Source organism: Aythya ferina (genome assembly GCF_964211825.1).
Source record: "Aythya ferina genome assembly, chromosome: 5".
NCBI classification, from domain to species: domain Eukaryota; kingdom Metazoa; phylum Chordata; class Aves; order Anseriformes; family Anatidae; genus Aythya; species Aythya ferina.
The window spans coordinates 10,206,087-10,231,096 of record NC_140301.1 but is presented as its reverse complement, the minus strand read 5'-3'; the positions used below and the strand labels follow the sequence as shown (position 1 = coordinate 10,231,096).

The window sequence follows — 25,010 nt, the reverse complement described above, 5'->3', positions numbered from 1 at the left end:
ATCATCACTGTGCATGAATGTGTATTCACACTGTGTAAATAACTTAATATACTGAATGGAATGTAAATTTGGAGAATCTTAATAGTCAGGGTAAAATTAATTCCTTTTGTATTTACAGAGGTTTCTGTTTTAAAATTCATGCACTGCTTATGAGCCTAGCTCATATTTTTATTTCTTATTAGAAATTCATTCTGAGTACTATCTCGCTGCTCCAATATGTGATTACAGTGGTATTCCTTGAGGGGTAAGAACTTACTTAGATTGAGTAAGTGAACACAAATTGTCCCCTTAGCTATTTGTTTTCAAGAGACTTTGCAAGACTCAAAATGCTTAGCTATCTGCATCTACAGAACAGAAACATCAGCTATCTACAAGTAAGAGGAATCAAAAGTATTTTTGATTCAAAGGTTAGAGTAAAGACTTCTTTTTAATCAGTCGCTCATAGATTTATTTTGGCAGTGTCATGCTTATGTTTTTTAAATGTTTTTCTGACAGTCTTCCACTCCCCCCTTGTTTGATCTTAGCGCATCTGGTTTTCCATGTCTCCATCCAGAGACAGCATTTGCCAGTTTGTACTTTTTTTTTTTTTTTCACTTAATCTCATAAACTCTGCCTGATTTCTTTTTCCATATTTAATGTTTGCCATATCGTCTCTTCTCCTGAACGTTGCATAAAATAGCTGGAAGTAGCTAGATTTCTTTTAAACGTCCCACATTTCAGTTGATAGGAAATAGGTCTGCTTTGTGGTTGGCCCCCACATAAAAGTCTGGAGGGGAAGCAGTAAGAAACTGACATCATTGCCTTCATAATCAACCAGGTGCAGGGGCTTGGAAGTGCACAGTCCCTTCACCTCCAAAAGCCTTTCTGAACATGACTACCGCATCTAATTAATTCTCCACAACGTTATTCCTCCTTGTCCAAGAAATAAAAGCTTCCACTTGTCAGAAATTCACTTGACTTTTAATGAATAAACAAGTGTGTTTACTTCTATCTGCATCTGAGTCATTTCTCACACACAAAGTGCTCGCCTACGCGGGATACTTTTTCAAACAGTAGCCAAGGTCTAGTGTTAATTAGACACCGTAGGCATACTATTCCCAAATTCTATAAAATTGTGTCATACAGAAATAAAAAGTGAAGTTTGAGGGAAGGTTTAATCAAGAATGAGAATCCCAAATGTCCAAACCTGCATGTTACTTGTATTAGTACACATCCAAAAATGTATCTTGGTTTCAGTTAGTCAGGCATACTTGGAGTAAGTCTGTTATACTTTGAAAACAGAAATATGCTTCATTAAGTGCAACATTTGTTCTGTACACAACACTTTAATTTGACCTCCACCAGTGTCATCAAAATTTTCCTTTTTTTTTTTTTTTTTTTTTTTTTTTTTTTTTTTTTTTTGGTAAAAATGTTTTATGCGACTTTGCCTTTTTCTTAACCTCCAGAGCTCATTGGAGGCCATGCAACTTTAGCTGTCTATGCCATGCAGGATTTCCATGGTTGTGGTTTCAACTTCTAAACCAATTCCTGGCCTTTTCAAGTATATGAAAATTGGCGAAACTCTTGTTCTGTTACAATCTAGAGCTTTGCAAACAAGGCTGGCTCCCTGTGTGTATGTTCGATCCAGAGCTGAACCAGTGGAACAAGCAACTTGCTTCATTAGTTTCCAGCCACATGCAGTAGTGTTTTGTGCCATTATACCAAGCGTATCAGCTTAACTCCTTGCCAAGAATAAATAGAAGGGGTAAGCTGCATTTCCACAATGTGAAAGAGGAAAAATTCCAATTTTCTCACTCGATTATTTCTTTTGCAGAAGCTGAGATGCTATTTCATGGATTCCAAGTATCTTTCGTAATGTAATGGCTGGGGAAATGCTACTCTGTCAAGACTGGACCTCTTCAATAATCAACTATTTGTTCCTCAATGCCTCAGGCCTAATGAGGTCTTTCTGTTCATTTCACAATGCAAGTGGACCCTTCTTCTTCCCTATCTCATTCCGATAAAATTCCCTGTCCCTCTGACACCACCTTCCGTATATGTCTGTGTGTGTGCCTCAGGTTCTGATGCCAGGTATCATGTGGAATTCCCTTGATCTTGCTCCATAGTTTCAGTCTCTAATTTCTTTTCAAATCATGACATTAACTAAAAATCATCTTTTTGCTAGATCCCGTAATTATTGGTACAGCATTGTCAGTCACATTTCTAGTTTGTCCTCCGAGTCATTAAATTGTTGATCTATAATTTCAATAATTAATTGTAGTTACCCCTAAGTCTCCCTTTCTGTCTTTTAATATTCTATATCTAACATCAGTACAGTGCTTCATTGTGCTGCTTGATTCTTGGATTCTTGCTCATCATTAGATGCCTCTTAAAAATAACCTTTGTTTCCCCTGGCTCTTGCATATTACTGTCTGTAGTGTTACACTGGGTGTTTCTAGGTCGAGTGTTTGTTATTGGCTCAGTCATCCTTATGTCCTGGGCTTCAATGCTTCCTGTCCTCCTGTGCTGTCATGAGGCTGTCATTTGCCATTCTTTGCTTCAAGTGGAGGTCACAGTCCTAGCTGTTCCCCTCAGACTGTATGAAGCTTTAGTCATGTAGCATCATATTAATTCTGTCTTCTTAGACACCCTACATATTTGTGCTCAAATACATGTTTCCTGGATTGTTTAAAGTCTTTATACAGTGTACGCTTTCAGCAGATGCATATTGTAAAACCAGTTTATAACTAAGAAGCTACTTCAGTGTTTCCACACATGTACCTCCACTAGGGAAAAGCTCTAGAAACAGACAGTGTATTAAATCTTTCCCTTTGGTATTGGATTTCTATCCCTACTACACTCCAGCTTGCTGAGCTGTGACTACATGTAAATGATTGTTTTCATTTCATATTGCTGTGGTGCTTGGTGAGGAGGATTTGCCTTCTGAATAAACCAAAACAAAGGAGCAACATTTAGCTCTATGTGAGGGCAAAAGTCAAGGAATTGAGATACTGGTTAACACTGTCCCCATATTTTTAAAGGGTTATACATATTTAATTTACCTTCCCCTTAAGGAGCTAGGATAAAGAATTTACAGTCATGTACAAACTATATGTTACTTAAGCAGTTTTAGAATGTTTTAACTTTCTTGAGCAGGTGACCAGATAATATATGTTATACCTACAAGTTATGTTAATATGCAAAGACTTTGTATTTGAGCTACTGCAGTCTGATATGAGTTGAATCACTAGACACTTATTTCTGTTGTAGCAATCTGTCATAGCGGGATGCAGATGTGTTCAGTTCCCATCTGAATCATCAGCCCTATGCTGAAAATGTGACATCTTATAACAGTGTTTCATAAGTCCCATAAAGAAACAGTTTTGACTGATAAGTTAGTTTAACAGCGTGTATAAGTATTGGAAAAATCAACTGAAAAGTGGTGAGGTGGAAATCTCAAGTGAGGTCCACAAATCCTCTAGCAAGAACTTACAAATGAAATTAAAAAGGTTTTGAAAAGGAACTGAGCCCCTTGAGGAAAAGGTGTTCTTGTTTTAGTTTACCTGTAGTTGTGCTTCATTTGCTTTTTTTAAAAAAAAAAAATTATTTTATTTATTTAGTTATTTATTTTTATGGAAAGGAGGTGTTTTTTGGCAGATGGAAGCGTTAGCCAAATGGACAGGTGATAAATGGACAATAATGTCAGTCTAGAAAAAAGAGAAATCACCACAAAAGCAAAATGACTGTCTGATCAGTTAAGTAAGGACGAGTTAGGTGAAAGTGGTTCAGTTTGTATTTTAAAAGAGGAGAAATCTCTGCAATGTGATTTAGTGAAGTAAGAAAGTTGATGCTATTATGCATCGCTTCATACAAATATCTGTGAGATGAAAAGGAGAATGAGAGGGCTTCTTTTTAAGGGAGTGGATTTAATTAGCAAAAGACATAGTGCATACAGTTTTAAAGCCCTTATCCTTAGGGCTTTTCAGAAAAGAAAAAAATCACTCATATTAGCAAAAGGTTAAGGCTTAGATTTCAGAAGAACACAACCCAAAAGACATTTTGAGAAGTTGGCTAAATTCCCATTGTGTTCAGTAGGAACTGGATCAGTCACTTAATGAAAATGTTGTGTAACTGGTCTTATTTGGTTTTATTAGACTTCACTATGTTTCCCTTGAGACCTTTTGGTGCATATGTTAGTTAATCTGGTAGGAGACCAAGAGTTTACTTAGGTATCTCACATGGATCATTTTAATATCAGTGCTTAAGTATTTTGAAGCTTGCAAGCATTATGCTTTAAGTATTGTTCGTGAGCCTTCTGGCTTTGTGGCATGTTTCAAACATCTTTTCTTTTTCTACTTGCAGATTGGCATTTTCAGGTAGAGGTGGAACAATCTTAAGAATTCAACTTCTGTGATCCCAGAAAACTCTGTGAGCAAGGGAGGATACATAAAGAAGATAGTTAAATAATTTAATACCCCCCTTTTCTACACAATATTGAAAAAATCCGATAGAGCTCTGCCTTCCAAAACTTTTTCAGTCAGACTGACAAAGGCCAAATTGGCAGGATCATTTTGAGGAGTGAGCATAAATCATTGTTCAGAATAGCCAAGCTCGGATCTTTTCTCTAAGCACCAAAAATAAAACAAGTGATTTACAATTAGACATTGGCTCTTAACATTGACACCATCAGCCATTTTATGAAACCTGTGAAGAGCTACATGTTTCAGGTCAGTTCTGGAAAAGCGAAGTGTAAGTAATAAAATCTCCACATACTGCTCACCCAGATTCATTGCATTCTGTGACAGATTTTCATCTTATTAATTCCTGGTTCAATCCTTCCTAAAAATAATAATGAATGGCTAATTCTTTTCAATGACAAATGGAAAAAGATACAAAGCTGTACTAATTTTGAGAAGGAATAGACAAGGCTATATCTGTTATTGAGCCAGCTTTCAAAATGTGAACAGTCAATCTTCTTTATTTTTTTTGTACATTTAAATATTTCCTTTTCTACATTATTGTAGAATATGTTAATAGATTTAAGCATAAATAAAAAGTGTAAAATAATAATAATTCTTTCAAGCTACAATGCTGTCTGTGACAGAGGACATTAATAATTAACACTATCATCTCATTCTTATTGCTGAAGAATAAATAACATGCTACTAATATGAACCTGGTATGTATATCTGTAGCAGTTTGGAGTTAAATATGGTAAATGGTACCAAAATATGTCACTGTGACCCAAATTCTTATTTGTTATGCGATACTGGACAATCAGCATATATAGTAAAAGATAGTGCTTGTCTTAAAAATGTTCCTGAATATCTCACTAACACTGAACCGCTAGCATTCCTTCTTCTGTCTTCAGCACTCTGATATAAAAACAGTTCTTGGCTAGGAGAATGTATGGAAATTAGTACTAAGCTTAGTTTTGGAGAAAGATTCACTTAGTAGATTATAACTTCTAAAGAGGTAAGGATAAGCTTAAAATCCCTGTCTTGACTTTGGGTGACCTCCTGAATTAAGGTCCTGTCTTCAGAGAGAAAAGCCTGTAGTCTTCTCTGATAAATTTTGGTTGAGTGATGTTAGAGCCAAATTTTGAGAAGAAGAAAAGCAGATGCTTATGCATTTTCTGTTTTATACTACTGAAACATTTTCTGAAACATTTTCTGTTTAATGCTACTCACCTTTAGGTTGACTTTTGGATGTTTGCACATGTGAATGATTATTTAGATGCCTTCTGTATACAAACTTTGCTTGATCTTTTGATCTGAAACAAACTTTGTACAAATGACTCAGTGAATTACATGAGGCTTCTGATCTTTCATTGTAAGGCCTGGTCTATATGTACTGTAATGAAATGGTTAGAAGGCTTCATTTGTGCGAGCCTCTATGGCTGCCTCACCTGGAAAATCTATCAGGCTTCAGTGTATCAGCAGCCACTGAAAATCATTCCAGCTGGAACTACACTGATACAATTTTTGTAACACCTATTTAAGTCAATGCTTCTTTCATTCCCTGCCCCTGTATGTCAGTCAATAGCCATGGAGAAGCGTGGGTGTTGCTGAACTGGTTGGGAACTTTATTAGGTTCTACGTGAAAACTGAGATCTTTGCTCAGTGAGAAGTATCACTTGATGTAAAACAATAAATGTTAGTCTGCCCCAAACTGGAGACTAAAGGATTTTGAAGAATGCCTCAATGGTGGTTTATTTTCCACCAGGAGAAAAAAAAAAAAAAAAGAAAAGAAAAGAAAAAAAAAAAAAAAGGAATGTTTGCATTTGATTTGTGTAGAGAATATAGACTTAAACCAGTGAGGCTTCTAACTCATTTGTAAAGTATCGTTCCACCGTGGTCTTTGTGTATACAACATAGCATAGGAAATCGCTTCACTTAACAGAGTGAACACCCGTCAATGTGTTTGATATCGCCCACGATGTAACATGAAAATACAATTCTTTATAATTCAGAAGGAATGGTAATTTTAAAATCCAACTCCAGCACAGTTAGAAATATTGAGACAAGCAATTACCGTGAGCACTTGACAACTTTTTTTCAAGCTGAGCTTTTTTATAATGCTTTTTCCATCTAAGTGAGATTGATGTAGTGTGATTTACTACACATAAGTCCCTGAAAATGAGAGGGAAATGTTAATCCAGCGAGCTGCCTATTTTCCATGTCATTAGTGTGGTTTCTGCAGAGAGGGGAAGCGCGAGCTCCCTTATTGGGGCTTTAGAACTACGACACGAAAACTCAGAGGAGGTCCCTAAACAAATCCATATGTAATGACGGGAGCAATAGAAGTTGCATTATTTGAAACTTTTAAAAGTAGCAAACATAATCCAAACCAGTTTTGTATAATTCTATATTAAGAGGTGGTTAGACAAAACATGACCTAATGAGGGATGACAAAATAAAACAGAGAGTTCTGTTTTTCAGGTGGGGAAACATCTTTTTTCTTTATATAATCAGATCATAGTATAATTCAGGTTGGAAGGGACTAATCTACTTTTGTCTGCCAAAATGCACATTAATATACTCTAAGAAGATTACTTCAGTGTGGATGAATAATTAATATCTGGAATTGGCTACATAATTTGCACTTTTCCAGATTTGCAGAGTTGAGGTTCAATTTGAATTCCTCAGATGTGCACTTAGGCACACAAATGAGTTCTTAAACATTTAAAATCAGCCTTATATTTTGTCAGACTCCTGCTTTTCTCTGAGAAGACATTAACACCCACAAATTCAATGACAAAAGGAGAATGAGAGCCAAGAAAAATAATAGTTGCAGGGGAGCTGTTTTCCTTCCATATACCCTTGGGAATTGCGCCCATGATCCCTTTTGTCCATAAGGGTGAACTCTATGTATGCAGAGCAGTAATACCTCATATAAAATGTGTGTTGGAGTGGCTGGGAACTTTTAAAAATAGCAATGTATCTAAATCTAACCTGACTGGTGCTTAAATCTGATGGTATTGCAGAATTTTGCTATAAATTTTATGATGAACTCTAGAGATGAAGTTTCATAATCTCTGCTAACAAGGTAATTTTCAAGTCTGTAATTACGTGGCTTGCAGCAATTTATCAGGAGACTGTTACATATTCTCGATGGCATTTTCAGGTCACTGAATCCTCAGGGAAGTAGCAAAACTCCACAGAGCAACAATTACCTGCATATTTCTGAAAATTCACTTCCTCGTTTGAATGTATCTAGTAGACTTGGTGCAAATACTTACGTGACTGCATTTCCTGTACTGGCATGTACTGGAAACTAATACGCTGTCAGAGTGATAACATTAATGATCATGGAAATATGATGTTACTAAACATCACCATGAAGTACTGCTAATCCATGGGCCACAGGGCAGCTCTTTTTCTTTTGTCCATTGCCCTTGTACTGGCTTGCATCAGAACTTCTCAAAAACTCAATGGAAGAAGTATGAATCTAAACCCAAAATGCTTCTTGCTTGCCCCATCCCTAAATCTAAATCTGCATTTTGGGGCAGACAGCGACATGCCACTCTCAGCATGACATGCACATCTGTGTAGTTTCCCCCCATTTCTTTTTTTTATCAAAGCTGTTTTCAATTTTTAGACCTTTCTCTGACCACTGGCCAGTGCCCACTCAGCTCTCCTCAATGTCATCTTCTCGGTCAGCCCCCAGTCATCACCTGTTTGAACACAGTATTAGCATTACTTTGTTCAAATGTTGGCACAGACTTCTCTGTACGTCTCAGTGACCGTCAGAGATGCTGAACTGATATTGTCACAGTTTCTTTTGGAGAGTCCATGAAAGCATACAGCTGGACAGGCTTCTCTGTATGTTGCCAGTATTTCTTGGAGTCTTTCTCTGGGCCCTACCAGGCTGAGCTTCACGTGAAGTGACAGATGTGATAATTTTCAGTGGCAAGCTTCAAGAGGATGTAGGTTAACAGCCAAGCCTGTCATGAAAAATGCTTAGTGACTAATACTGAGACTTGAGAAAGCCATTTTTTGGCATAGACAGAAGGGTAGATCAGCAATGTAAATGGTACAGACAAGTTGCAGAGCAAAACGATTCCTAAAGAGCTTCAGCTGCATTTCCAGAAGAAAAAAAAAAAAAAGTTAAAGTGGTTAAAGTGCCATGACTGAGTGCACGATACGGGTGTGCTGGTGCTGCTGTGACTGCTGCTGTGACTTAGCACTGGCCTCGAAGCCTGCCAAGTGATGGCAGGGAGGTGTTCCAGCTTGCTGCTGGTACTGTGCTGACAAAACAGTGTGTGTAAATCTTACCAACGCTAGGATCTCTCTCTCTCTCTCTCTCTCTCTCTCTCTCTCTCTCTCTTTCTTTCTCTTTTTTTCTATTTTTTTTTTCTCTTTTTTTTGTGGCCTGCAATATCTCTAGGGCCACTGTGAAAATATATTAATGTAGAAGCCCATTTAATTATGTGGTTCTGAACACCTGTCAAAAAAAGGTCCGCTAAATGCTAAGATACAAGAAACAAGAATCTTATCTTCTGATGACAATAAATCTAAATGGCTTGTATTCAGGAAAATTTAATTGAAATACATTCAGCTCTTATCTTTCCCAATCTCATTAACTTCATACTTTCAGAGTGTAAAATTTTCTCTGTGCAGCCTCTGGTGTGATGTGCTGCGTTATTTTGCCAAACACCTTTGGATTTTATAGTCAATATACTCTCAGTATGTAGCCTACATCATTTCAGAAGTTGGCCTAAAATCACGCTGACTGACTCCAGACTGTGATTTGCTTTAGGTTGCTGAGTTTGGCTTCCAGAGCCCAGCCCCAGTGCCATTAAAGTCAGTAGGATTCTTTCCATTGGCTTTTGCAGGATTTGGATGAGATCCATCGTGTGTAATTCCTCCCCCTGCTTCCCTTCCCCTCCCTGAAATATCCTTAAAAAAAAAGTTGTAATATAATCTGAAGAATAACATTTTTGGGCCAGATTTTCAGTTCCTATAAAACCAAATAGATTTTTTTTCAAGTCAGTAGAGCTATGCTTATTTACATGAGCTTAATATCTTCACGTACAGCCTAATATCTCTCCAATAGTCCACAAAGTTCCCTCAATTCCTTTATGTGAAAATCAAAACAGTTTAAACCATGTTTCACTTTGATGTCCAAGTCCTATGTAGTGACAGCATACTTTGAACTTCTCTCAATTGTTTTGTCTGTTATCCCTTTGGTATGCCTTAACGCATACCAAAACAATCTATAATTTCTTCTGCAAAGGTATTGTCTGGTAATTTGGTCATTTGGAAGGGTTTTCTCAGCTTTAATTAGCTGGATAGCAGCATCAAAATACATTAATGTTATGAATTTATTGGCCTTGATAACTGACTAATTAAATTTATTACTGTGGTATCCAGCTTTTTTCTCAGAGTTCTCATGGAAAAGCTGGATTGGGGGGATTATAGAATCTCAACCAAAAGTTTCATCTTCAGCTGAAGGGTGTTGCAGTGGAAATGGATTTTTCAGTTAGAAATTAGAGCAATTATTTATAGATGCAGGAGAAATCCTTTATTCTTCTGTGAGGAGTCCAGAGCAATTTTGAAGCTAGCAGATTTATTCTGGATTTGTGCTGATGTTCCTGAAATCAAAATATGGCCATAGGAATAAAATTGTGCTTTTGTGGCACAGCACAGCATAAACAATGACCATATTTAGGATGCAGGAAAACCCTGTCTCTATAGAGAGCAAGCAATGAATTTTATAATATAAAAATAATATATTCAAAACGGAGGAGAAAGACAGAAGATGTATATTTAACCTGAGCATCAGGAAATAGCATACCACATAGGTTTTATTTGTCTGTGCAGCAGTCCCTAAGGGGAATTGAACCAAATATATTTTTTTACTAACTTTCCATTCCTAACTCTTAATCAGAAGTCCAGATACTAACTTCTTTTGGAACGTGAAGCCCCCTCTGACAATATGTGGAAGCTGAAATTCAGCAACACTTAACTCATTCCCACAGCAGCATCACATGTCGTGGTGGACTGATGTAGAGTTTAAAATGCTTTTACTTTACAAGTTCTGGGTACATTTCTCAAAATTATTTTTTTAAAGCATTCAAACAGGAGAAAGCAGCTAAATAGAAGTATGTATATTATTGTCGTAAGGCACTGTCACTGTTTGAACTTCAATTTTCAATTTGATGTAAAAACCATTTGCTTCTTTGATGATACATTGTCCAGACTGAAAATGTGATTTAAATTTCATGCCACTGAAGGCTTTTTATTTATTTATTTATTTTATTGGGCATTTTAATTTATTTATGTATTTATTTATTTGCTTTGCTGTCTGTACTCTGTGTAGTGATTGTGCACCACTGGGCTAGGTTACAAAAGGTCTGTATGCCACATAACTCTCAGAAGTGCAAATATTGTAAGCCCTCAAGGCAGTTGTGCATGTATAAGACAATGTAGAGCTGTCTGAGGACAGTGGCCTGGAGGTGGAACTTTCACAAGGCAAATTTTTAATTTCTTGTGCTATGGCTAAATTATGTTTTGCAATTCATAAGATGCATTTAATCGAAGCATGTTTCAATGCATGAATTATGACTTGACTAGGTGCATAGACATTACTTTTGTAATTGGTGAAAAGCCTTATTTGAGTTTAGGCAGAAAATAAGTGTGGACCTTGAGGTCCACACTCTACAACAGAGATAGGCACCTAACTGGACAGTTGGATACCTCTGTCTTAACCTAAAATTTCTTTGTAGGTCAAGCACTAGTGTTGCTGGAATAAAGACAGCAAGCATAAGCACTACTGAGATCTTCTCCTAGGATGAGCGTAGGGACTTTTCTTGTATATTCTTTCACAACTCAGCATAAATTGAGATATCTCAAAACAGCTACAGATATAGCAGTTGTGATGTCCCTCCTTATAGCATTTTATTTACAATATATGTCAGCAATACTGAAAAACAAAAAACAAAACAAAAAAACAAGCAAGCAAACAAACAATACTTCACTTCTTCATTTTCTTAAATAACTTTTTTTTTTTTTTTGATATTTAAGGAGATAAAGAAGATCTTTTTTTTTTTTTTTTTTTCCCCTCACTACTTCATTTATATAGTTCCTTCTCATGTAAACAAAAAACAGTCTCAAAACATGTATGATGGTATCAAAACATGTATGATGGTATCTATGTATTTAAAAAAAAATAATCCATGTGCCCTACCATGTTTACACTAACTACGTGAAGAACAGGATCACTCAGTGGCATCAGACTCGGAAAAGAAGTAGTAATGTTTACAGACAGTATGAAAATTTTTAGTTTTAAATACTATTTTATTTTATTAAAGTTTTAAATAAACTATTTTTATATTTTATATAAAGTTTTATTTAAAGTTTTTTTAAAAAAATATTCATAGTTACTGAGTTCAAATAAAAAACATTCTACAGTTTTGTTTCTTTCCCTTTTATTTTAAAGCAAAATACTAATATGTCTGTGACTTTTAATTAAATAAGCAGAGCTTTTTCCAGCAGGAAGAATGAAAACCCAGTGAATGGTTCACCTTGAAGATTTTTTGTTCCTTTATATGTAATTTCAGATGCTGCACAACAAACACGTGATGGTCCGTGTTGGAGGAGGATGGGAGACTTTTGCAGGTTACTTACTGAAGCATGACCCGTGCCGAATGCTGCAGATCTCTCGAGTGGATGGGAAAACTTCTCCAATCCAGAGCAAGTCTCCAACCCTCAGGGACATGAATCCAGACAATTATCTGGTTGTTTCTGCCCATTACAAAACCAAGAAGGAGATTAAGTGAAATAAGCTTCTCATGTGATTGGGACTCTATATATGTAGGTCCAAATTATTTTCTCAAGTGTAGCAAATTTAGTTTATGCTTTAAAAGGACTTCAGAAACTTTCAGACTGGAAATGGCAACCCATTTTGAAGATCTTTGAATTGTAGAAATATTTATTTCTAGTACTGTATCTTTTATAGCAAATTACCCTTGCTAGGCTAATTACTACAATCAGATAAGAAATAGACATATATTTTTAGCCAAATTATTACTCTTTAATACGTGAATGTATACTTAGAGTTACATAAAGGAGTGGATCCTGTTAAAGGAAGAAAATACATAATACAATATATTTGTATGAAAATCTTATGACATTGAATCCTTGACTGTTAGACTAGTTGAAATATATATATGCAGGTGGAAAATTAGTATTTGTGGAAATTATTTGGTAATGCCTCTTGAAATGAAATCAGAATTGACTATTTTTATGGGTTGCAAGATTTTTTTAAGCAATAGAATATAGAGACTTGTTGCATGCCAAACAACTTCCCAAAGTGATTACTTAAAAAAAAAAAAAAACACAAAAACAAAACAACATAAAATAGCTCAAGAAGAAAGACCCACAACCCTTCTACTCTTTAAAACAAAAGGCAATACCAAGTGCTAGATCCGCACTTAGATCCTCCCTCTTTCTGACAGAGTTGCCCAATATAGAAGCAGAAGGAAGGTTGCCCCTTCCCCTGTCAGACAACAGAGACGGCCAGCTGTACTAGCAGGGTGATGTTTTGCAAGCCATGAAGGGAAGTAGTAAAAGATGCATGGCCCTTCTATCCAAGGAGGAGCTTCAGAACAGACTAGTCCCACTTCCATCACAAAACATTATCCTCTGCTTGAGCGTGAGCTTTTCCTTCCCCTTATTTTTCATTCTGTTGGTCATGCCAAATATAAAATATTCATTACCCTGTCAGTAGAGTGATTCACATTCTTGTAAATCATTCACACACCTCTAAAATAGCTAAAGACGTATTGGGGCTTAGTTCATAATTTTGGCTACTTTTCTTTGTTTATATTTGGTAATTTATGTGCCTTATAACTTCCTAGAAAAATCATTTTATAGGATTATTTCACTGACTGTATAAATTCAAGCAGAACTCAGTTGTTTCATTACAAATGAAATAAACTTTTTTAAAAATACTCATATGTTTTCAAAGTCTTGTTTGGTATTTGTAAACTGTATTCCTGTACTTTGGTGCCACTGAGGAGATGCCTACAATGTAGAACTGCTTACTAACCTAATAGTAAGGTAAACAGCAAATGGTGGTGTAAACATTTACTTACGACAGATAGCACAGAAAATACTTGGATTATGTTTAATTTTCCTCCTTTGCAGGGAAAGAACAGAATCGAAAGTGTTCCTGAAGTGTTTTTTTGTTTTGTTTTGTTTTTTAAAGTATCAATTGCTATTTTTCTGTACTTTTTAGTTTTAATAAATACCCGTATGATCTGCTCCTGTGGTCTTAAAAATTAAAGGCAAGATTTCTACTGGCTACAGCAAGACAGGCTCAAGACCTTGTTCCCTCACGCTCAATGCCTTACTAAAACCACCACATTTTATCACATATCAGTAGAACTATCCTACCTTACTACCTATAAATACCTGCTAAATACTAGCAATTACACAGTTGCTTGGCACACAGTATTGAAAGATATTTATATGTTAATAGATTAAGAACAGACATTTACAATTTTATATATATGTTATACTTAGATTTATTTTAACATTAAACATCAACAAATAATCCCAGTAAATCCAAACCAAGATTTTAAATTTAATAAATAAATAAGTAATAAACTAGGGTATGCATTTGTTCTCCAGCATCCTAAAATCACATTGAAATACTACTTGACTTAAAACTTCAGCCTATTTGATGGTATAATAGGAGCCCTTTAAAGGATTTTTTTTTTTTTTTTTGACGTACTGCCTGCTACCACCTAACTGGAGTAAAACGTTTTCAGGTGGGGCTTCTGTCATTTGATGCACCTGGGATGGGTAAGGAGCAAGGAGAAGGAAGTTAAAGCAGGAGAATCAATAAAAAAAATCCTGCAGTAATTTAACTTCTTTTGGAAAGAGGGGCTGGAGATATCATATTTGGAAGGTAAGTGTAGTTCTTTAGTTAAGTGGTGTCTTGTTATTGTACTAAGCTCTGGAGCAACGTTGGGTATTTATTTATTTATTTTTCTGAGGAGTTAGGAGTCTGAAATTCATGTTACAAAGCTGAAGCTGAGCATTCACATCTTGCTGAAGGAGTTAGAGTGCTTCTTGTTGTTTGTTAGTATGGGAACAGAACAGGCTGTTTGAAAAATGTTGTCTGTGGAGGGGAAACGAAGTTGGTCATCAGTTATTCTGGATAGTACTTAAAATTTCTATGGCGTGGTGTGTGGCTAGTAAGGTATCTTGCATAGATTCCTAGGAGGCTGAACTGAATATCAGAGTACCAGTGGATGCTCTGGTCTTCAGTGTATCAGATCTTCAAACATTGTTTTGTATCCTAAGCAAGGTCTGTTGAGACTCTGAAATAGTTCCTTGTTACAACAGTGAATAATGAAAAGATGAAACATTGACGCATCAATGGAGGCTGACAGTGAGGAAGAGGACCATGTAGTGACTTTAGCTCAACTTGTCATTGTGTAACTCTGCAGTGTGAGTGTCAGGGAGGCTTACAAAGCTGAGCTACTCTGAACTGCACCAGAGCCTCTTCTTGAAGTGTGAGTTGGGTCATGTAGAAGCCAACACAGAACCACTTTTTAGCTGTGAATAAATAAATAATGCTGGTAAAACTCAAGATGGTAATTGGTATAAGATGGCTTTTAAAAACTATTATCATATAACGTTAAATAAACATCATAATTCTGGAAACAATTCAGAAATAATTTGGAAATGTTAATTGTAACACCTGTTAATACTTATTGTAGAACATACCTTATGTTACCTTGCTGTTCATATTCTATTTTTATTTATATAATTGAGTGGGAACATTACTTTACCTTATCTTTATTGTAGTGATAATTGAGCCTTCATTTGCATTACCGACCCCCCCCCCGCCCAACAGCAACTTAAGAGAGAGAAATTCTATGGTAACCAGCTCAAGGGCTCTTGGTGGGGATGAGTGAAAGAGTGAGGTGTGAATATATGTGTGGGAAGGTATAGCAAGCTTCTTATAACTGAAGACGCAACACTGAATACATTATATGTGTTCATTTTAGATCAGTGAGATGAGCTGTTTGCCGCAGCACAGTGTTACAGCAGCATCTGCTAGAGATGCTTATGGGGGTTTGATTCTTCTGGGGCTTATATTGTGTACTGCCTTGTTGGCTGCTGACTGGGAAGGAAGCCAAGGGCCTTTTCTTTGCTTTGTCTCCTACTTTCTTAGCCTGTGGGTATACTGGAGTTTGAAGTAAGGTGAAACAGACCTTTAGGATCACGCAAAATTTTATGGGGCTGGAGAGGTTTTTCCATCCCAGTCCAGCTGCTGGCACCACTCGTACCTGATGAGCTTTGTCTCCATGATTGAATCTGTCAGGGTGCCCAAACCACATGCTGAAGCCAGCTGTTTGGCTAAGGGCTCCCAGTGGTGCTACCTACCTACCCTTGGGGAGCCGTAGCTTCTGCATTCTCCCAAACCTCAGCAAGTCCTGCCTCAATCTCTGCCTGGAATCAGTGTATCTTGACAGTGCACAGTAGCAGATGGTTTCATTCTGTAACTATTGCTGCAATGACTATCCTGTCACTCAGTTTCAGCCCTTTGATGTCAGTTCAGGAGCATGGTTTTCTGGCTGCCAGAATTTTTTTTTTTCCCCAAGCGTTTTGCAAGAAACTAAAAATGCTTTCAGAAGGTAGGCGGAAGAGGTGTGGTCATAGTGCTGTAAATCAAACCCAGTATCAACCACCTAACTCATCTGAATGTTTTTGAACAGTTTCTGAGGGGAAGTGAACTGATAGGAATGGAGGAAATAAGGACCAAATTCCTATTGAGTTTAATAGCTACTTAGTGCAGCACAAAGTGGTAACAAAGAGGGGTGGTATCTGTTTTTCCAAGTAGGGAGCAGCTTGAATCTATGTAGCTGTTGGCTTTACCACCTAATAGCACTCTGCAGGCAACGATAAATTGTATGCTACTGAACTACAGTATGTCTTGCTTTCATTCTGATCTGGTATTAACGTTATCAGAAAACTTAGGAAAACAAGAAGCGTTTTTATTCACCCAAATCATTTCCCAGTTTAGGTTCAGGCTGTGATCGCCCAAACAATCAAGCCAGGATGGTACAGAAAGCTTTTTTAAAAATAGCTTTATCACTTGGTGACTTGTAATACAGAATAACAGCACCCCAAATCCTCTGAAGTCTTTCTTTGCTGTAGGAATATATTTCATGTTCAAAACCAGGTCACTTAAGAAGCATGGACGTATCTCCTATTTAGTGAAGGGTTGGACAAAGAAGCAAGATTTGCTTCTGTGGTAATTCTGGGTTGCAAAACCTCCTTTTAACACAAGGCCCACTCAATCAGAGGTGATCTGATTTTTGTTTATTCCCACCTTCCAGGAAAATTGCCAGGCCAAGAGCCACAAGTTGTGTTGGCTGGACCAGGAATCAATGACAAGTGGTGTTTATGTTCAGCCAGCGTGGTAATCTTTAAAATAAATGTACAGCATTTTTGCTGGTCCAGATGATATTACCTGGAGCAGAATAGGCTTACCTTGCCCTATCTATAGCAAGTGTGGGTAGCATGTCATGGCACACTAGCATGAGAACTTCACACTGCAAATACCTCTTGCTTTGTCAAAGAGGAAACTTCAGCAGGTGTCCAGGAATCACAACTTGCTTGATGAGGTTATTATGTTGGTTTCCATGAAAATCTTCGTGATCACTACTCAAGTACCGACTCTCTGTTAGGTCAGTTTGCTGATCTTCCCTTACAGTTTTGGGGGAGCAATAAGATGGAGAGCGAGAAGTAAAATGTGTTAGTTAGACATATCCCAAATGACAAGCCCCAGTGCTAAGTACCATCTATATAATCTCTGTAGGACACCAAATGGGACAGATGTTGGATTGAAATTCACATTGCAAGCTTTTTTTTATATACTTTATTACATCTCAATACATTTTCATTAGAATTAATTGGTCATAGTAATGTTTTTTAAATACAGTGAAGAGAACAAGTGCAAACAATCAAAGGAAACGACATGTATTCATCATCTGCCAAGGACACAACTTCTTAGCCCTAACGCTATCATATTAAAATTGTAAGGTCTCCTTTCTTGAGTCAATTATGAAGGTTAAGCCAGGAAACTCCCTGTGTCAGGACTGAGCTCCTAAGACAATGTGAGACACAATTTGGGAAGGTAAAACAAGTATTTAGTTCAGGGAAGACGAAAAGCCAATATAGGTCAAAACGGGGTCAATGACATGCTGAGCCAAACACAATGCTTTTCAGGGAAAAGAGTGGCCAGCTTTTTAGCATTGATCATGCTGCAACAAGCTTTCCTTGTCTATGAAAACAGGGGCTTGAGGTCACTAGTTATGCCATAGTTTAGGTAGCTCTAAATAATCCAAGGCAGCTTCACATTTGGGAAGGGAATTACAGACATTCCTGAATACAGAAGAAAAGCAACAGAGCTTCAGGCGTTTGGCCAATGTTAGTGCAGTGTAACAAACCCACCCAGATAGTACAGAAGTTTCAGCAAATGAACCAGCCAAGAGATGACATAATGGGTCTTCTGTTTTGTGTTTTTCAAAATCATCTGAAGTGCAGCACTGCCCTCTTGTGTTTAAAAGGAAAAAGCAACAAAACAATGAATTAAAGGTATTTTTAATGTAGTGTTTATGCTCCAGTATTCCTTATAAATACGTATATGTTGAAGAGAAATTCACATCTGAAAGTGAGGAGAACGCTTATTAGACTCACAATAAAACAGCTTTCTTGCTGTAAGTATACAGGGTTTATAAAGGTGTATTATGCAGTGTCAAAAGGCTTCAGTCTGTGAGGGCCTATCATTGAAACTGCTTTAGTTGTTGTTGCTTTGTTTTTGTTTTTTTTTTTTTTTAAAGGCACTAAATCCTTAAGCAGTTCACAAGTTATTAGGAAACTGAAAAGAAATGTGGTAACCTACATATCCAGATACATATTTATGAACTCCATTCTATATAAGGAGTTGGATAAAAGTTTAATTGTAGAGCTCGAAGTGAGTGTTAAACATCACATGGGCATGTGAACTCTGCCTAAGCTGGCCATAAACATAGACATACCCACTGACCAGATAACATACACACAGACTGACTACAGGGTCAAGACATCACTTCTATGTGAGAAAACCCATCTCACTCCCTTGAGAGGGAACCAATAAAACATGCACATAAAACAAAAATTGGCCAAAACCTAGTGTTCAGAGGCTTGAGCTCTTAACTTTCTTAGTACACAATTCCACATCTGCCCTCCTGCAATGGCAAAGTACTGCTGAGTCTTCATACGCAAACAGCAAAAGCCACATGATGAGTAAGTGCCACTTGGCTGCAGAAACTGGCAAGTTATTGGCAGTAAACATCAATCGTCTCTCCAGAAGTCATACTTCTTTATCCAACCTGCCACTAAAGAAAAAAACAACAAAATGCACCACAGGTTTATATGAAGCTGGAGGGGTAAATATCCACACCACAGGGTTGTACAAAGACCAACTCCCTTGTCTAATGCAGTTTATATCCAGTGAGTGGTGGACACAAAGCTCACCAGTGGTAGCAGATATGTGAACTCCCACCCACAGAGTTCCACTGCTATGAATGCCCTCATATCCAGCAACAGGGGGAAGAGATAATTGCTTACAAAACTTGTGTTTCAAGAAATGGATCCAGCTATTGCCCTGGAGAACTCCTGCATTAAATTTTCACCCGTTTTTCTGTGACAGTTTATTTAGAAAAGTGGTAGCAATAGCAGCAACCAAGTTTATCAGTAAATAGGGCAGCATTTTGCATTTTTTTAGAAAGAGAAAAAGATGGTTGAAACCCCAAACATTTACTGTACTTAGTTGAATGATATTCTGTAGACTCTGAGCCAAGAAGAGCAAGTCTTAAGAGGTAATGAAATGGGACACTGAGATCAGGGAAGAGGTTCCCCAGTGCTGAGAGTATCATAAAACTGAGGAGAATCAGATCATTGGTGCAGAAACTGAGAGCAAGACGGGAAAACTAAGCTCTCTGCCATCCTTGCATCCCAGAAATTAAATCTGCTTGAGAATACATGACACATGCTTCTATTTCTATTCCATTTCCCTTCCTCTTGTTTTTTTTTTTTCTTGCATTATTCAATCTTGTAGACAACAACAAAACAAAATTGGATTTTCCTTAGTGAATATCAAGACAGTTGCATCATACTGTTTCATTTTTAAACTTACTCTCAGTCCTCCTCCTCCTCCAGAACCTGAAGCTGCAATTCTTTTTTCTATTTCTTCCTGTTTCTTTTTCTTCTGCTCTACGGAATAAGTGTTCTTAATACCTCGAGAGGAAGCCTGCAAGGAAATATTTGCATAAGGTCAGTCATTTTTACGGATAGAAGCCAAACTGCGAGTCCTGGTAATGGTACCTTGTGAACTCTGGTTTGCATGTAAAGATGTAAACAGTAATTAACACTACCATGATGTCAAACCAGACTTTTCAGAGTACTTCTTTATATTAAGTGCTCTTGCAGCTATGTGAGGGAGTTCTAGTTTGATATTAATATATCCAGGTGAACATACTTTAATGCAATTAAGTGTACCCAGTTTGCATCCCTTAAGACACAACGACAGAACTTAACTTTACCAAAAAAAAAAAAAAAAATCTAGTATGTGTGTGTATATACTGAAGTATGGAGGTAAAATATCAGTAGTCAGAAAACTTAGCGACAATGCCCATAATCCATGCACGATATCTGGTGTTCCTGCAGAAGTCCTAGCTACTTTCCCTGTAAACCAGCTCCCCAAATATATTCTGAATAAATAGCATTTAATCAGGCGTTACCTCCATCTGCCTCTTCTCGGCAGCTTCTGCTAGCTGTCTTCTTTTTATTTCCTAAATAAAATGTGAAAGACAGTGAAATTCTATTCCGATACAGTCTGTACCTTCTTTTAAAAGTCTGCATTTTTAAGTGACTCAAATCTGTACTGCAAACCGTCACGAAATGCCAACCTTATGTCAATTAGCATCGTTTTTACCTCCACTGCAAATGTGGGAGAACAAAGTGTGTTTAGTGACTAATGGGCTAGAGGAGCAGCTGCTGACAGAGCTGCAGTCCAACCCTCCCCCCTTAGAAACCTCTACGGTGCTTTTGCTCCCCGAAAAACAAGGAGAAGACAGTGATAAATGTCCTTGGGGAAGGTAAAGAAGGGGTTATTGTACTCTGCCTGGCTAAAAGCCGCAGGTGGGGAGTGGAGGCGGGCGGGCAGGGGCAACCAGCCCTGCAGCAGCTCCTGTCCCTGCAGCCTAAACCTGACCCCGTGCGGCTGCGGGGAGCCCCCAGCGCTGTGTCCAGGGCACCTTTCTCCCCTTCCCAGGGCAAAAGGAGGCGCGGGGCGGGGGGGGGAAGGACACAGGCGGCGGGGCCAGGCCCAGGGCCTCGGGGCCTCACCGCGCTCGCAGGCGGCCGGGGGGAAGCGGCCGGGCCGCACTCACCGGGTCGGGCGTCTCCACCACGTCCTTGACGGCGCCCCCCAAGCAGGGCAGGCAGAGCCCCATGGCGGGGCCCACCGCCGGCACGGCTGGCGGCGGCCGGGGAGGAAGAGGAGGAGGAGGAGAAGGAGGAAAAGGAGGCGGCGGCCCCGCCTGCGGCCTCCGCCCGGCGCCGCGCTCGGGCAGGGCTCGCCCCGCCTCGGGGCCGTGCGGGGCGGCCGGGGGCGGGCATGGCCGGGGCCGGGCTCGGGCTGAGCGCTGCGAGCCCAGGCGGTGCCTGAGGCTTTATGGGGTCACCGGCGGGGGAGCCGAAGGGGCGGTGAAATCACAGCCCGAGGAACCACCCCAGGAGCTGTCCCCGTGTAGCTCGAGTCCAGGCGGTGCTGGCGGGCCCGTAGCCAGCCCTCCCCAAAGGAGAGCAGTGCTCCAGTTCCCGTTTGTTCATGGCATTAGTGTCAATGTCTATTCACTTGAGGACACAATAAATCCTTCAAAAAGTAAACTGCGTTGCCTTCATTGTGTTAGGGCGAGAGGGGCAGTAGTCTAATTAATTTCCAGGTGGCTCTGCTAAACCTTAGGACTTGTAGTTTACTGGAAGTATGCTTAAATTAGAAGCAGCATTTCCATTCCCTGGTGTTATGCTGCCATCCACTGGCCTTGAGCAGCGGCAGGCTGCTTCCACACATCGGGTACTTGTATTTTTGGCAAGAAGGTATCAATGATACCGATACTGAATGTCAGCAGGGGGCTTCCTGGGGTCAGTAGAAAGCTCCTGCGGCCCTAATTCGCAAACAGACAAACCTTCGCTCTGACCAGACAAAATTGTATTTAGCTGTCAGTGATAAAGCAAAATTCAGATGGAAGCATTGAGCCACGTTATCAGGAATTACGCTGATAGAAGTTGGTGATATCTAGCAAATGCACAGTGCTCTTTCTGTCTGATTATGTTGGTTTGGCCCAGCTGTATGTGCCAATGCCTGGCAGCCCTTTGGTGCTATCACGTGTGCTATCGTGAAATGAGAACTTGAAAGTCTCTGGTTTCTGCAGACCGTAGCACTTGTCCCCATCCCTCCCAACTGGCTTAGTTGGCACTCCAAGGTGAAGCAATTTCTGAGAGATTTCTGACATAATTTCTGAGAAATTAACATAAACTGCTAAATGGGAAGGAACCAAGGCACCAGCATCTGCTAGATTTCTGGAAGTGTCAGAATAACTAAAGCTTGAGCCAGATTTAGTGCGGTCTAAAGATTGCTTTTGCTTCATGCTCCAATACGATGGTGGTGGTGGGGTGTCTCAGAGGTCCTGCTGAAAGCTGATAGTGATGTGCCTGTTGCCAAACCCTTAAATGCTCTGGCACAATCTCAGCTTGTAGCGATGTTGTCAGTGAGCACAGCAAGCACCTCCGTGCACTGCATTTTGGGCTTCAGCCTTTTTTCCCCTTTGAGATGGTTTGCTGTGCTTTCCTGTCAGCACTGAAGTGCCATGCAAACCTCTTCTCTCCATGCTGGCCTTGTTTCCCTGTGTTTACTGATACCGAATTTTCCAAAAGTCTTTTCCTCTTTCCTGTCTCTTAGACTATTTCTGTTCCTTTTTTCTTAAAATGTTGCTACCTTCTCTTTTGTCCTAGTTATTTATAGTAGCTATGGCATTGCTCTATTCAACAACATTTCCTGAACTTGGTTTTGTCTATATAGCCCTTCTCAGGGGTTAGGTGAAGAGTGTTGGAAGTACTCTTCACAAACAATGCCACATCTGTGCAGTTTCTTTCCTGTCTCAGTGCTATTGAACCAAGTACTTATTTTTGTGCCCATGTTCTTGTCCTGCTATTTATTTCACGAGTACACAATGTCATATGTTACTGTAATTTTAGTTCTTGTGTCTGTTCCCTGCAGCTCTAATTAGCCATCAGAGAGGATTATCATACTGCTAAATGAAGTACTTTGAGCCAGTCACAGCATGGCCCTGGGCTTTCTGAAGTGAGCATCAGAAGTGTGGCTGTAGTCCTGGGAGGCTTATCAAGCTGGAGGGAGGGAGAAGGAGATTTACCTGCCTCCCTCCATCATTCACAGCTAGAGGCTGTCTAAAGGAAGGCAAGAAGCTGCAGCAGCGTGGCAGGGCTGTGGTGCTCCAGGAGCTGCAGCATGTTCTGGGGTGTTATGATTTAAGTTGATGCTTTGTAATGGAAGCAGTTTTGTTATCATTTCTGAGCTTTCAAGGCGCTATGGTTTTATAGTTGGATGGATTAAGCGATTGAGTGATTAGTGCTTGTCAAGCTTCAGGTGAGACCCCAGGGGTTCATGGTTGCTGCAGTCCCCTGTATACTCCATCAGTACCATGATAACACCTGAATACAGCAAAAAGGTGTCTGTCTTGCCTACCAGGTTTAGAGGAAGATGTAAGCGCTATTGAACAAGACTTCTCTGCAGAGAGAGACAGCGCAGCTTCCTGGTAGTGTGAGCGGATAAGATATATAACTGAGAAGTGAGTGGTCCAACCAAAACCGCACTTCTTTAAAACTGTGTGCATAAGGCACAGAGTGCTGGTTATTGAGAAGTAATTGGAAATATGGTACCAACTAGTTCTCTAACAAGACATTTAAGGAAGTTGCTGAAGTTAAAGAATAACCTTGCAGTAACTTTGCTTAGTCTGGGGTCCTTTAAGAACTGATTTCTTCTTGAGGCTTCCTGCAATAAGCTTAAAGAAACCCTGAGTATGTATAGCTTGACATGAAGTCAGCAGGATCTTTGAGTATTCGGATGTGCTGATGCTTGAAAATGACATACACGTTCAAAGGTTGGGAAATAAGGGCCTTATTCAGTTAGCTTCAGCACACGGGGCAGATGCTCCCTGGCCTGAAGCAGCAGGGCAGCTGGTTCCCCTGGCCAGGGGTGCAGTGTGACAGCACGAGTGAAACATGGAGCTGGCAGCAGGCTGAACTCATCTGCATCTCCTTCGGAAGCGTTTCTGAAAACAAGCAGTGGTGATCAGCCGTCATTCCCTTCCCTCTTAATCCTTCTCTGTCTCTTCAGATTAAGCAGACTCTTCTTTCTCTGGGGGAACCTTCCCCCGTGCTGGGGGTGAGCAGTGCAGAGCATTGCTCTGCTCCTTGCCTGGAAAAGGGGTGACGCTCATCATCTGTAAACAGCACAGCAGGGATCGCTCAACAGAGTGAAGAGTGCTCTTCCTGATTACAGATGGCAAAGCTCTTCGATTAATTGCACGCTGAGGATTTATTGCCAGTGTAAGATCAGTAATAATAACGCCTGGTAGCTCAACAGTAACAGAAAACAGGGGAGGGTTTGGTTCATTTTATTTTTTTTTTTGTCCCCTTTCCCCACCCTGCCAAATGGTAGTGCTATGTGTTATTGCATAATACATTTGTTATGCAGTCACCTTCAAACGAGCAAACAAACCACATACTTTTAACAGTGACATTAACAGGAGTATCGTGTTTCCTGCAGGGGCTTGCTAGACTGATCAATTGGAACTTTTTTTTTGTTAATGTTATGAATAGTGTGTAGTGTTTTGAGTATCTGATTTACCAAAAAATACACACTACAGATGTCTTTGACCTTTATGCAGATTATTTTGTGGCTCATTAGAAGATCTGGCAGTTCATTACATGTTCATTTGTAATAGTTACGATGGGGCTTGTGCAAGAATGACATTGATAAAAGTCAGATTAAGATGCAACTCAATGCAATTTAAGGCTCGATCTCTTTTGTCTTCTTTAAATCCAGCAGGTGGTACTATTGACACAAACATTTCCTGAATTTCCCAAATCTATACACACACTTTCGATTTGTTGTGTTTTAATATTGCAGGCAGTGTGGCTTTGAATAGGAATGAGGATCATACAATACTATCCATTAGAGTTCTGGAAGTGTCAGAAACTTTTTTTTTTTTTTTCCCCCTCCAAAAAAGGTTGAGTCCCAACAACATATGCAAAAAGAGGAAAAACAACCGGAGGCATTTTTTATCCTCCACTATTGTGTATGCAATATAGGGCAGAGAAAAGGGAAGTGGCTTTAAGAACCCTGGCCAAATGATTTGAAGGTCGATAACGTACATTTAC

At 39.1% G+C, this 25,010-nt stretch overlaps 2 protein-coding genes across 4 annotated transcripts in view; one reads left to right on the top strand and one right to left on the bottom strand.

Moving 5' to 3' along the window:
- GAS2 (growth arrest specific 2) overlaps positions 1 to 13,435 on the top strand; it is an 89,990-nt gene extending 76,555 nt beyond the window's left edge. For all 3 annotated transcript variants that reach the window (XM_084520767.1, XM_084520768.1, XM_084520769.1), the window contains exon 8: positions 12,044 to 13,435. In XM_084520767.1, coding sequence (XP_084376893.1) covers positions 12,044 to 12,262 — 219 coding nt within the window. In that variant the 3' untranslated portion in view covers positions 12,263 to 13,435. The remainder of the gene's footprint in view (positions 1 to 12,043) is intronic.
- A 4,656-nt stretch (positions 13,436 to 18,091) lies between these two features.
- SVIP (small VCP interacting protein) lies at positions 18,092 to 21,118 on the bottom strand. The gene is made up of 4 exons (XM_084520772.1): positions 20,939 to 21,118; positions 20,288 to 20,338; positions 19,684 to 19,797; positions 18,092 to 18,883 (listed from the first exon to the last, which is right to left on the bottom strand). Exons 1-4 carry the CDS (start codon positions 20,999 to 21,001, stop codon positions 18,869 to 18,871), a joined length of 243 nt encoding a protein of 80 aa, XP_084376898.1. The 5' UTR covers positions 21,002 to 21,118; the 3' UTR covers positions 18,092 to 18,868.
- Positions 21,119 to 25,010: the final 3,892 nt, after the last annotated feature.